Below are 12,252 nucleotides of genomic sequence, written 5' to 3'. Positions count from 1 at the left end.
TTCTATGATGTGACCGAACAGCCGACCTCTAGAAGTCCTCCCAGCCCCAGTTACTCTCCAATTCCACGCTGTTCTCTGAACTTACCACAGAGGACCAAGAACTACTGCTGTCCTCCCAGGCATACTGCCATGACAATCACAAGGTAGCTGCTGATAAGGATTTTCTACAACAGAAAAACAGGATTTCAGTTAATTTGGAATAGTCATCAATATTTACTGAGATGATACAGATATGAAGTAAGAGTTTACTGAGGTAATTAGAAGGATAAGCAACAGCAAAAGTGCAACACCACTCTCACTTCCGTCAAACACTGCGGCAATGCTTAAGAAAATTCAGTGAACGACAATTTTGATCTCTAAACATTCCTAAAATGACAATGAAAAAGTGGCCACCTAACTTGCTCCATTTCTTGGCAGATTTCAAATGATGAGGAAATTGCTAGTCTTCCTACAATTATATATGCAGCTGTCCAGGCTAACAGTAAGCGTCAACAACAAAAACTTTAACATCTGTCAGTTACATACACAAAATACAGCTCGCCTACAAGATTTCTAGGCTGTAAGTGAGATTGTTGCAGGTAGAGCATCAAATAAACCATTAATTTATTCATTAAGTTCTCTACCATAACACTGAACTTATCAGTTACTCATTTTTGTTTATAAAAACAGGACCGAATCTCTTTAATGAAAAAGTCACTGCACACTCTTGCACGTGACTTCGAGCACGGCACTCGAAGATATCACCAGCTGAATAGCAAAATATCCTGCAACTCTGAAGCAAATAAGGTTTTTCCTTTTATATTTATTCCAACTATTACCTGGCTAGTCTACCCTCTAGCTGGATTTCTGTATAGAGACAGTTCACAAGCTCGAGCTTGGCTTTTGACAGAAAGGCTGCCTTCATTTATTCCCAAGTGTAAGATGAACTGCAGGAACGTTGTGAACTTTTCTTATCACATCTACTAAAATTATTTCCATCTGGCGTTTACAGATAAGGCCCATTCAGGCAAAACATACCCTCATCTGAGGGAAAGTAATACTGTTTATTTCACTGTATTTTCAGGTAAGTGAACAGGACGGTCTGCAGAAAAGCAATCTGACACTAAATCCATCAAGCCACCCCTGTATGGAGGAAACAGAATGGCAGCCAGCTGTCCCTCTCCTCAAGCCCTTCACCAGAAGGATGGAACAAACAGCATATCAGGCATCCTTCAGCAGCTACAGTGAGCTGGAGTATGTGTTGTCTAACAACAAATCCAGGACATTTACAGCAAAATCCAGGAACATAACCAATCTAAACAACTACTATAAAACAGATAGCTTGTATTAGAAGTAGCTTCTCCACTTCATACACTATATGCATCTTTACATTAAATAGAAATACTATTTTCTTAAAAAGAAGTAAATATAAACAAGACCTTAACAAGCAAAAGAAAAAAACAAACAAACCTCAAGCCACACAGGAGTCATACGTTCCAGAAAGTGACAAGAAATACTCACTCACCTTCTACCATATTGCCTTCTTTCTGAAAAATTCTCTCTTCACACCACTGGCAGTGGATAAGATATCTTATTTTCTTTGCTGAATCATCTGCAGGAGATGGTCCCCTTAAAACTCTGATGACTACAAGAACAAAGTGTTCCAGGGCTACTGCGAGCAAGACTTCAATGCCTTTGTTACAGCGAGCCGCAGCTCTACAAAAGAAAAACAAACACACACTGTACTGAATCTAGTAGAATATCATTTCCGTGGACACCTGAAGCTGCTGAAAGAGTCCTGAGCTCACCTGCTTTTTAGAAACTGATACTGAAGGTCTAAGAAAGCAATCTGGAGACAGTTGTTTCTTAAATGCTTAGTGTAGTCTACTTCCCATAAGCCTAAGAAAGCCACACTTCATTTTTTCACTACACTAAGAAATACTGGTCTGTTCTTTCATCATCTTTCTACCCCAATACCCAAATCTAAACAAAGTAGATGAAAAGCAGAGAAAGATGAAATTTAGAATGACACACACGATGGTAAATCATCAAACATTAATTAAACAATGATTGCAGGAAGACAAGGCAGTAGTTCCTGAGTAAGTAAGCACTGAGAAGAACATTGTAGGAGAGTTGGAACACGTAAACCAGAATAGATAAAACTTCACCTGAACAGCTAAAAAGTTCAACCTCATCCCTCTCCAAATCTCAGTTCATAATGTAGTTTCAAAGTAAGGTTATGTTTAATTAGATGCAGTGTAACTGTATCTAAGAACGTTCTGCAACCTATTACAGGAAGGGAGACGAAAAGATTAAAATCTAAATATGTTCCCATCAGTTTTTTTTTAGCTCTGCCATTCTCTGCATATGTTTTCTCCCCCTTTCTTCCCAAGCAGTTTGTCCACTCTTCTTACCTTTATCTTTTTTTCCCTCAATTAGAGACTAGATTTTCAGTCTTTATTTGTTTAACAGGACGAAGTTATTACAAATATCTAGAGCAGGCATGACCAACCCATGGTCCATCGGTAGCAAGTGGCCTAGCCTGGCCCTACACCATCATGGCAGTGGCTCTTGCCCACCAGGCAGCTCAGCATGACCCCGGGCATGCATCCATTGCTCAGCAACAACCAAACCAGCAGCCCAACACAATTCCCCTTCACTCAACATAGCCCAGGCAAGCACAAAATTTGTGGATGCTAATGATCTAGGCATGTGCCTGAGGGCGGGCTGGGTCATTCAGCAGGGAAGAACAGCCACCATGATGGCACACTGCAGGTCACCATATGAGCTGTGCTGCACTACACGTGTCTGCAGGTTGGAAATGCCTGATCTAGATGCAAAAATTAATTTCAAAAGTTAATAATTACATGCATCTTTTTAAACTCAAGCATGAGATTCCAAAATGAACATCAGTTTCCCTTAACACTAGTTTCAGTTAAAAAAAAAAACTGTAATTCTTAGCTAGAAGCCACTCAAGTGCTTTAGTTAATATTTACAAAGATCTATGCAGAGCTTCTCAACAAAGTTGATAAAAGAACCAAAGAACTTGCATATCTGTAAGTCCAGCTACTACTTTTCAGGATAACACCCCCCACCAAAACCAAAACCCACCACCCTTTCAACATCCCAAACCCCTACCCTATATATGTATTTTCATCTTTCCTAAGCCTTTAGTTTAAAATTTACATAGTAAAGTTCACTAATGTAAAGTACGTTAGTTAAGTTTACATAGTAGCATAGATAAAATATGAAGCACAGATTTTGTATCAAAAAGTCTGGCTTTTAGAATCCAAGAATTCTGGAAACTCAGGATGCATAACCTATAGCAGCAGTTTGAAATTCTGTATCAAAAATAATCTGCTCTCACAATCTGAACTGATTTGTTTTAACAATACCTTGTCACAGCAGCAATGACTGTTCTGGCTGCCAGCTCCTTGTAGTACTCTGTTCGGACAATGTTACATCCATAATGACGCAGGGCAACATGCTGAGCCTTTGCATACAGAGAACTAATGTCTGTGGATGTTAGTGACACGATTCCAAGATTCCTCACATTTCTGAAGGCAGAATCCAGGTAATTCACAGAAGTTCCAAATGGGTCCAAATGTCTAAAAAGAAATCAAGTTGCACTCTGCATCTAGAGGCTCAACCATTTATCATTCTTTTTAAAAACAGAAATAAACTTCCTTGAATTATTCCAGAACACTGGAAGATTTAGTGTCAAAATTACAAGAGCCAGCACTTAACATATCACTACAAGGCCAGAAAGTATTTTTTTTCATCCTGATTCCTTCACTAGCTTAAGTTATAAGTATATTGGCCTGATAATTACCTTTGTCCTTAAAACAAACTGCTAAAAACATTTATATATATCTATCTATATATATGTGAAAAGTATGTGCACCAGTTTATCTACTAAGTAGCTAACCATCAGCCTAAATACCTCTGCTTAATTAGCTTAGATCTGGAGGCTGAACAGTAAAAAAACATCCAAGCACTTATTTTGATGCCTGTAAGGGTTTTCAATGTATGCATCTGTAAGCCCAACCTGAAAGGAGCAGCACACTTCCACTGAAAATGAACATGCTGCAAAATGCATTACATTAAATCAAGTCATGCAGTAAGAATTCAGGCCCGTCCAGTAGCATGAAAATGCATGCATTTAAAGTTCATTAGACACAATAAGGGAAAAACAAACAAACAAAACAAAACAAAAAAAAACCTGACAAATTTGAGGAGACTCCTAATCAAGGAATGTATTGACAGGACATGGGATAATGGTTTTAAACTAAAAAAGCCCGTATTTTTAGGTTAGACAAAGGAAGCAGATCTTAGATATAAGAAAGAAACTTCTCAATGAGGATGGTGAAACCCTGACACAGGCTGACGAGACATGTGGATGCCTCACCCGTGGGAGCTGCTCAAGGCCAAGCTGAATGGGACCCCAGGCAGCCTGATCCTGTGGAAAGTGTCCCTGTCCACAGCACAGTGCTGGAATTGGGTGGGTTTTAAGGTCCCTTCCAATCCAAACCACCCTATGCTTCTATGATAATGTTTCCCAAAAGACTAACATCGTATTTGGAAATGGCTTATGAAAAGACTTTACAATGGTTTTAGAAGGATCTGATTTACAGCTCATCTCTTGATGTGCACAGTGAGAACTAGGTTTCATTCTGTGATTCTGTGACATTTCTCTTTATTACATAGGCAATGATACTATGCCAAAAACTGTTAGGCTTAAAATGTTCATGCACACTCGTATTTCATTCTGGATGTCAAAAGGCTTCAATATTTTTCCAGCAATTTCTAAAATATTAAAAATAATTTTTAATTTTCTGTTTTCACATGATTTGTGGAAAAATACATCAACTGTCTGTTGGTTGCTTCTTTAATTCCAACTTACATGCACTGGAGCATGGAGTAGGATAAGGAGTACCATTATCAAAAAGAGAACTCGGTAAGAGAAGTATTTAATACTTACATAAAATCAAACGATCTTAAATGCATTATAACATTGGCATCCATTTTTGTCACCTCAATGGTGTTAGAATTTTCTTCTCCATCTCCTATAGCTTCGTAATTGTCTTCTTCCTTAGTGTTCACTTTCACCTTCATTTTGTTTAAATGGCAGTTTTCCTGAATCATTGTCACAGAATTTTCGTTACAGTCATTAATTGTAACTTTGACAGAACTTCTGAGGTGCTTCGCCCACTGTAATCCCATTATACCTATGGAAAAAGAGAAATGTAACTCCATGATGGAACAAGGGAGCTGGTTTCTGGTTCATTTAATTCAAAACAAACAAACCAACCCACATTCCTTTAAATGCTTATAATACAACAGCATGCTGCAAGCTTTGGTGTGTTCCTGCAGCAATTATCTTGGTGACCTTCTGCACCACTACAGTCATACTGAAGTTTGTGAGAGGATGGAAAATAGTCTATTTGCCATCTTCTTATACAAGAATTGGAGTTACAGAACAAAAGATCAGTGATGGAGTTACAATCTGTAGTGAAGACCCTTGGATGTTCAATGCTCCATATAGCAAAATGCAAACTGCAAATACTCTTGCTGACTTTCAGCCAATTCCAGGATTATATTATAGAAATGTAGAACAGGCTGCAGCTCTGAAATCTCACCCGGTTCAGAACAGTGACAAATTTTAAGCAAAATGTTGTGTGGTTACTGTTGTTCTCGACTATAAATTTAGGTTTACAAAAGCAGACTATTAATAGCACAGCAGCTCAGATTTCTTCAGATTTTTGTTCCAGAATGCTAGTAGACTCCAACAGAATGACTTTACAGTTAGCTCAAGTTCAGAATTTTTGTTATCAGTTAGAGAGGATTCGGTAAAGAAACCCTGGATACGCTACCACTGTTTAACCAGAGGTTGGTTTTACAACCACCAAGTCTCAAAAGACTCGAGACCGTGACTGCACACCTATGAAGATGGCATTTCATGGACATTAAGACAACTGTTTTTAAGCACATCACTCAACTTCAATTTAATATGATTTACAATATTTTTCAAAGGACCTATTCTAAGTTCTTGAAGGTTGTTTCTTTTGTATGGAAGCCAACGACTGCCTAAGAAAGAAAATGGCATATTCAAACACCACAATGTCTGTTAATATTGATTTCTACAGTTTTGTACTATTGGATGTTAGCTGAAGATAAAGGATTTGATTTTACCAGTAGCACCAAATGCATCCAAACATTCTATTGGTTTACGCTCCTCAGCTAAAACAGCTAGCGCACAGAATATCAATTGCCTGGAAAATTAAAAAAAAAAAAAAATTAAAAGCCATTAGAAATTGATAAATTTTTTTCTTCCTTTTACCTGTTTCCCTTGCATGCCCTGTTAGAACAATTAAGGCAGATCACCTTCTGAATAAAAGGATTGTAAACCAGAAACCTTAACACTGAAAGTTTAATTCCAGTAGTTAGGTTTACTTTTAACCTCCTTAATGGATATGATGGTGTTTCATATTCTATTTGGTGACTCAGTACAGCAGAAAATTCATAAGGTAAGATCCCAAGTCACCTTTACAGGCATCTCAAGTAGAGTTCTTCCCCCTTTCCTAGCATGATCTGAGGTTACCCTATTAATTGTTCTGTATTTGAAAGGAAATGAGTTATTAACCACAAACTTAGTTGGCTTCCTTCAGAAACAAGTCTCAGTTGTTTATTCCATCTGTATCTGAACTAACTTAAAGCCTGGAAGCTGGAATATTTACAGCACTGAAATGAGGGGTCAGCCAAGGCTGAAGTCTAGCCCACTGCTCGGGTTGTTAATGCTTGCACATTTTACTTGTGAGACAAAAATCATTTATGATTTTCCTAAAAAGGGCTTTCCTTCCTTCCTCTTTTCTAATGCAAATACAGGAAGAAACCTGTGAGAATTTGACATTTAAGAAAAAAAAGTCCTAAATAAACACGGCCTAGAATACTAAAACTAGAAAATATAGGTACGCTGCCCTTCAGTTAAAGGAGAAAGAGTAGTCACCAGCTGGTGGCAATTCACAGAATTTCTAATATCTTATGTGCGTACAAGGAAATGAGTTTTCAAGTGTGCTCTTCTTTTAAAATCCTGTTCATTTGCATATACTTATTACGTATACTTTTATATATATTTGCATATACTTATTACAAATCCTTAGCCACTTCAGAAATAACAAGTCTTCTCAAATAGTGTTTCTGTGTTTCAACAGTATTTGTCAAGAGTTTATTGATGGAAAACTTTCCAAAATTAAGAGAAATTACTGTAGCAGACAAGTTAAAAGCACATCTAAATGGAATTCCTATTCCAGAAACCTTCTTGTTACTCACAAAAGCTATTTCTCCTCTGAATAAAATAGCCACAGGGTATGTTTTTCATAACACATCAATATTTTACACTGCAAAGTCACCTACCCTCCTACCTATCTTCCCACTCCCCACTTTCTCACCTGTTGAGCTTCATTTTGGGATTAAAATAGGAATCTGTTTTTTGAGGTGTGGAATAGTTGGGAAGAACCTGCACATCTGTGTCTGCCTCTTTCAGCACTTCACAAGATGACTTGGGAGCAGGAGCTAAAAAGAAGGTAATTGTGGAGCAAGGAAAAAGTGAGAATTGAAATTTAAATTAGGACATTTGATACATGACATTGTATTTTTGCTCTCAGGTAACAAACAGTGCAATAATCCAGCTGGCACACATGGACCAGCTAGCTAACAAGAAGGGAGGAAGGAAGAAATAATGTATCTCACAGTCTGGAAAGCAGCAGACAAGAATCAAGTTCTACCATGATTTTCTTGCCATAAAACACAAGATTTGTTTCTTAGTTTAGTTCTTCAATGTATCCACCTAGATTTTAGAAAGTAAGCCCAGAGCCTGAGGCTTATCACATTTGTTCTATATGTTCAAATAATATTTACTAGGTAATTAAAACACTTTTAGTACGGTCACGAATGTGAACCATTTAATTCCTTGATCCAATCTCTTTTAAAGAGTTTGCAAAAAGCTTCACAAAATTGATTGACAATTTCAGCATTTAAGCTTTGTATAGTCTGTGACAAAACAAGTTTTCTTGATTTGACAGCTGTAACACACACTGTCACTCCTCTGAGTAGCTATTCCTCAGTCTAACAGTAGCAAAAATTACCCAGGAAATAACCAGGAAAAAAGTGGAAGCTTTCAGTCAGACACACCTTCCAGTGCACAGCCTTCCTATCTCATGGTGCTCTCAAGTATGCAGGCAGCACATCTGAACCATGTGATCCACATTCACAGCCTTCAAAATTTGCTGGTGTCTCCTAAGCACCAAACATCATCCATGAACTTCTCATCTACCCAGGAGGGAAACTAACCATATGCATTTTAAATAAAAAGTATGAAATCTTTACTAACTGGTCTGAAGGGAATCACACAGAGATACAATGCAATAGACAGAAAAAACCTGAAGTTAAGAACATGGAAACATGTCCTATTACTACTTCACAGACATACAAACTGACGCCCAGGCATTAAGCTTCTATTCCTAAACTGTAGACTGACAACAAAATTAAGTGTGATCCTCATGGTCTCATTCTTACTAAAACCATGTAAAATCTATACATCTACAAGCAGACAGAAACAAAATAAACAAACAAAAAGAACAAGTTTCAAGAGTGAACTGTCTGGGCCATAATGAAAAAATCTTAGTTTTTACACATTAGCAAAACAACAACGTACTTTTTGCAAATGACAGAAAATCTGTGAAAATAAAGGGAATTAAATTAAAACATCTGATATTCCAATTCTCTAGAATGCTTTCAGTCTCATTTTTATCCAAGCTTAGAAACAAAAAGGTCTAATTCTTGAGAAGGTCAGATGACAATTATAATCCAAAGAACTACTAACACCACCATCATAACTCTCCAGGACTGAAAAATAGCTAGCTTGATATGTGAATTCCTGCTCACGACATTTGGTAAACAACAACAACAACAAACACATATGTATGCTGTAGAGAGATTTATTGAAGACTGATTTAATAACAAACACAGCCAAGGGGAGGCATGAAATTCTCTGTGCAGGTTTAGTTTTAATGGACACCGTATTGTCCATTGTATTGGAAAGGCAGAAACCTACACTTATGACACTGATCTGTTTGTGAAGAGCATACTATTTATCTTTAGAGTAACTGATTAACACAGAGACAAAAATCACAACATTCAGAAATCTTTCAGGAAAAAACACATTCTGAAAAATTAAGAGCAGGATTCTCATTAGTAAACCTAAATAATTCTGTTTATGAATCATAGAATCATAGAATCGCTAAGGTTGGAAAAGACCCACGGGATCATCCAGTCCAACCATTCGCCCATCACCAATGGTTCTTGCTAAACCATGTCCCTCAGCACAACATCCAAACGCTCTTTGAACACCTCCAGGGTCGGTGACTCCACCACCTCTCTGGGCAGCCCATTCCAGTGCCTCACCACCCTTTCAGAGAAGTAGTATTTCCTAACGTCCAGCCTGAATCTTCCCTGACACAGCTTGAAGCCATTCCCTCTAGTCCTATCACTAGTCACCCGAGAGAAGAGGCTGACCCGCAGCTCACTACAACCTCCCTTCAAGTAGTTATAGAGGGCAATAAGGTCTCCCCTGAGCCTCCTCTTCTCCAGACTGAACAATCCCAGCTCCTTCAGCCGCTCCTCATAAGGCCTGTGCTCCAGATCCCTCACCAGCTTTGTTGCCCTCCTCTGGACACGCTCCAGGGCCTCGATGTCTTTCTTACAGGGAGGGACTCAAAACTGGACACAGTACTCAAGGTGCGGCCTCACCCAAGCTGAGTACAGGGGGATAATTACTTCCCTCTTCCTGCTGGTGACACTATTTCTGATACAAGCCAGGATGCCATTGGCCTTCTTGGCCACCTGGGCACACTGCTGGCTCATGTTCAGTCTAGCGTCAATCAACATCCCCAGGTCCATTTCCTCTACACAGTCTTCCAGCCACTCTGCCCCAAGCCTGTAGCGTTGCCTGGGGTTATTGTGGCCAAAGTGCAGGACTCGGCATTTGGTCTTGTTGAATCCCATCACACTGGCTTCAGCCCAGCTATCCAACCTATCCAGATCCCTCTGTAGGGCCTCGCTACCCTCAGGCAGATTGGCACTTCCAGCCAGCTTGGTGTCATCTGCAAACTTACTGAGGGTGCACTCAATGCCCTCATCCAGGTCATCAATAAAGATATTAAACAGGACAGGCCCCAGCACCGACCCCTAGGGAACACCATTCATGACCAGTTGCCAGCTGGATTGAACTCCATTCACCACCACCCTCTGGGCCCAGCCCTCCAGCCAGTTCCTTACCCAGCCAAGAATGTATCTGTCCAAGCCACGGACTGCCAGCTTCTGCAGGAGAATACTGTGGGAGAGTGTCAAAGGCTTTGCTGAAATCTAGGTAGACCACATCAACAGCCTTTCCCTCATCCACCAGACGGGTCACTAGATCATGGAAGGAGATCAGGTTGGGCAGGTCCTGCTTGACCAACCTGATCTCCTTCCATGATCTAGTGACCCGTCTGGTGGATGAGGGAAAGGCTGTTGATGTAGTCTACCTAGAGGGAAAGGCTGTTGATGTAGTCTACTTAGAGGGAATTTTCTCATGTCTGTCATCCAGGTATCATAGATAGCCCATGCTGCAAAAGTACCAAGTGTTTTTCAGGAGTGAGAACTTACCTGTAATAAATCTTGATTCAGTTTCTCCTTTATTCACATGGCGATTAATATGTCCTATCATATCAGTTCTTCGTGTAATAGTTGCTGAACAGATAATACAGTGGTAATGTGCTCCCGTCTTTGAAAACATCTGTGAAATGAAATGTACTTTCAGAATACATAAATATGATTCAAGCAGGAGTACTGTTAAACACAGGCTGATGAAGAAGTTATGTCTTAACTCTACTTCACATAAAACATTGCAAATCTGCAGCCACCAAGACCGTAAATAACCACACCCACAGAGCCAGTACAGCACACCACCCTACCACAGCCCCACAGCCAATCCAGCTGCACGACAAAGCACACAGGGACAGAGCTGAGAAGCACCCACTGCTTGGTGCCATGACTCTTTCATCTCTTCCACACAAAGCTGTTGTTTACAAGATCTAGGCAGCTGTCCACCAAAATACCAGAGATAGGACAGTCCCACACAGTTACATCAAGACATTATTCTGGACTGATGCTCACTTGGCGTACCTCAATGGAAAGAAGTCATATTTTTCAGCCTAAGAACAGGTTGTAGAATTTGCTCAAAATCACCCATTTCCCCCATTGCATAGGCTAAGAAATATTTCTAAGATTCAGCATTTTTACCTGATCTGCAACGAAGTTTGGCTTTGCTATACGACAAGGTAAGTGGCAGATACACATTCTGTACCCTAGAAAACAAAAGCATGCTACAGTCTGAAAATTATTTCATTTAATTTAACTTTAGTTTTGCTAAACTAAACTTAACTCTGGATGGTTATTTTGTCTCCTGCAAACTCATACATCCTGTTCATTAAAAAACATATGATGCTCACTCTTGGTTCTTAAAACTCCTGTAAGGATTTTAATGTATCTTGTAAACAGATCATGGAGTGGTTGTGGAAAGATAAGGCTACTAAATACTGATATTGAATCAATACTTGAAGCTAGTTATCTGAACCCAAAGAAACTTTATGACAAGGCAAAAAGGACAGTAGGGTGAGGTGGTAGTGATGGTGGAAATCGCTCTAACACAACCAAAACATTTATTAAAGTAGTTTTAATCAAATAAATGTATTTTATTATCATGAAATGCTAAGCCCCCCCCTTTTTTTTTTAAACAAGAAAATGCACAATTTGAACTATTTTGGCATGTAAAAAAAAAAAGAGAGAGCTATTTTACATTTCTATTTTACAATGGCAAAATCCACTGTCAAAATATGGCTCTGGTTTAGAGCTGATAAGGTGCATGAAACTCATGCTTAACTCAAGAAGAGCTAAAAAAGACCAGAGAACAATGTTCTCCACATCCACTCTCTGTTTTGCCACTTACTATTGAAAGATGACTTCCTTTACCTTCAAATTCAACAGAAATTTTCCAGTGCAGATTCTGGAGATGACGATGGAGTTTATGGCCATAGCAGGCTTTAAATTTCTCTTCAGGACACAAGGGACAAGGCTTCTTTTCAGCTGAAAATACAAACATGGAGTGTGAGGAGAAACATGTAAAATGTACTTATGACGCATTTTAAGAGATGCACATTAAAGAAAAAAGAAGGA

The 12,252-nt window shown here is 39.0% G+C and overlaps 1 protein-coding gene across 5 annotated transcripts in view; it reads right to left on the bottom strand.

Annotated features, from left to right (window-relative positions):
• Positions 1–12,252, bottom strand: part of TRMT1L (tRNA methyltransferase 1 like) — a 37,498-nt gene that overhangs the window by 19,873 nt on the left and 5,373 nt on the right. For all 5 annotated transcript variants that reach the window (XM_004949890.5, XM_025153218.3, XM_040704924.2 and 2 more), the window contains 9 exons: positions 12,049–12,162; positions 11,320–11,384; positions 10,684–10,813; positions 7,428–7,551; positions 6,172–6,251; positions 4,961–5,207; positions 3,375–3,587; positions 1,505–1,695; positions 86–164 (listed from right to left, as the gene is read on the bottom strand). In XM_004949890.5, coding sequence (XP_004949947.2) covers positions 86–164; positions 1,505–1,695; positions 3,375–3,587; positions 4,961–5,207; positions 6,172–6,251; positions 7,428–7,551; positions 10,684–10,813; positions 11,320–11,384; positions 12,049–12,162 — 1,243 coding nt within the window. The remainder of the gene's footprint in view (positions 1–85; positions 165–1,504; positions 1,696–3,374; positions 3,588–4,960; positions 5,208–6,171; positions 6,252–7,427; positions 7,552–10,683; positions 10,814–11,319; positions 11,385–12,048; positions 12,163–12,252) is intronic.

Source organism: Gallus gallus, chromosome 8, assembly GCF_016699485.2.
Source record: "Gallus gallus isolate bGalGal1 chromosome 8, bGalGal1.mat.broiler.GRCg7b, whole genome shotgun sequence".
Taxonomy (NCBI): Eukaryota; Metazoa; Chordata; class Aves; order Galliformes; family Phasianidae; genus Gallus; species Gallus gallus.
This window is presented reverse-complemented; position numbering and strand designations above follow the sequence as displayed.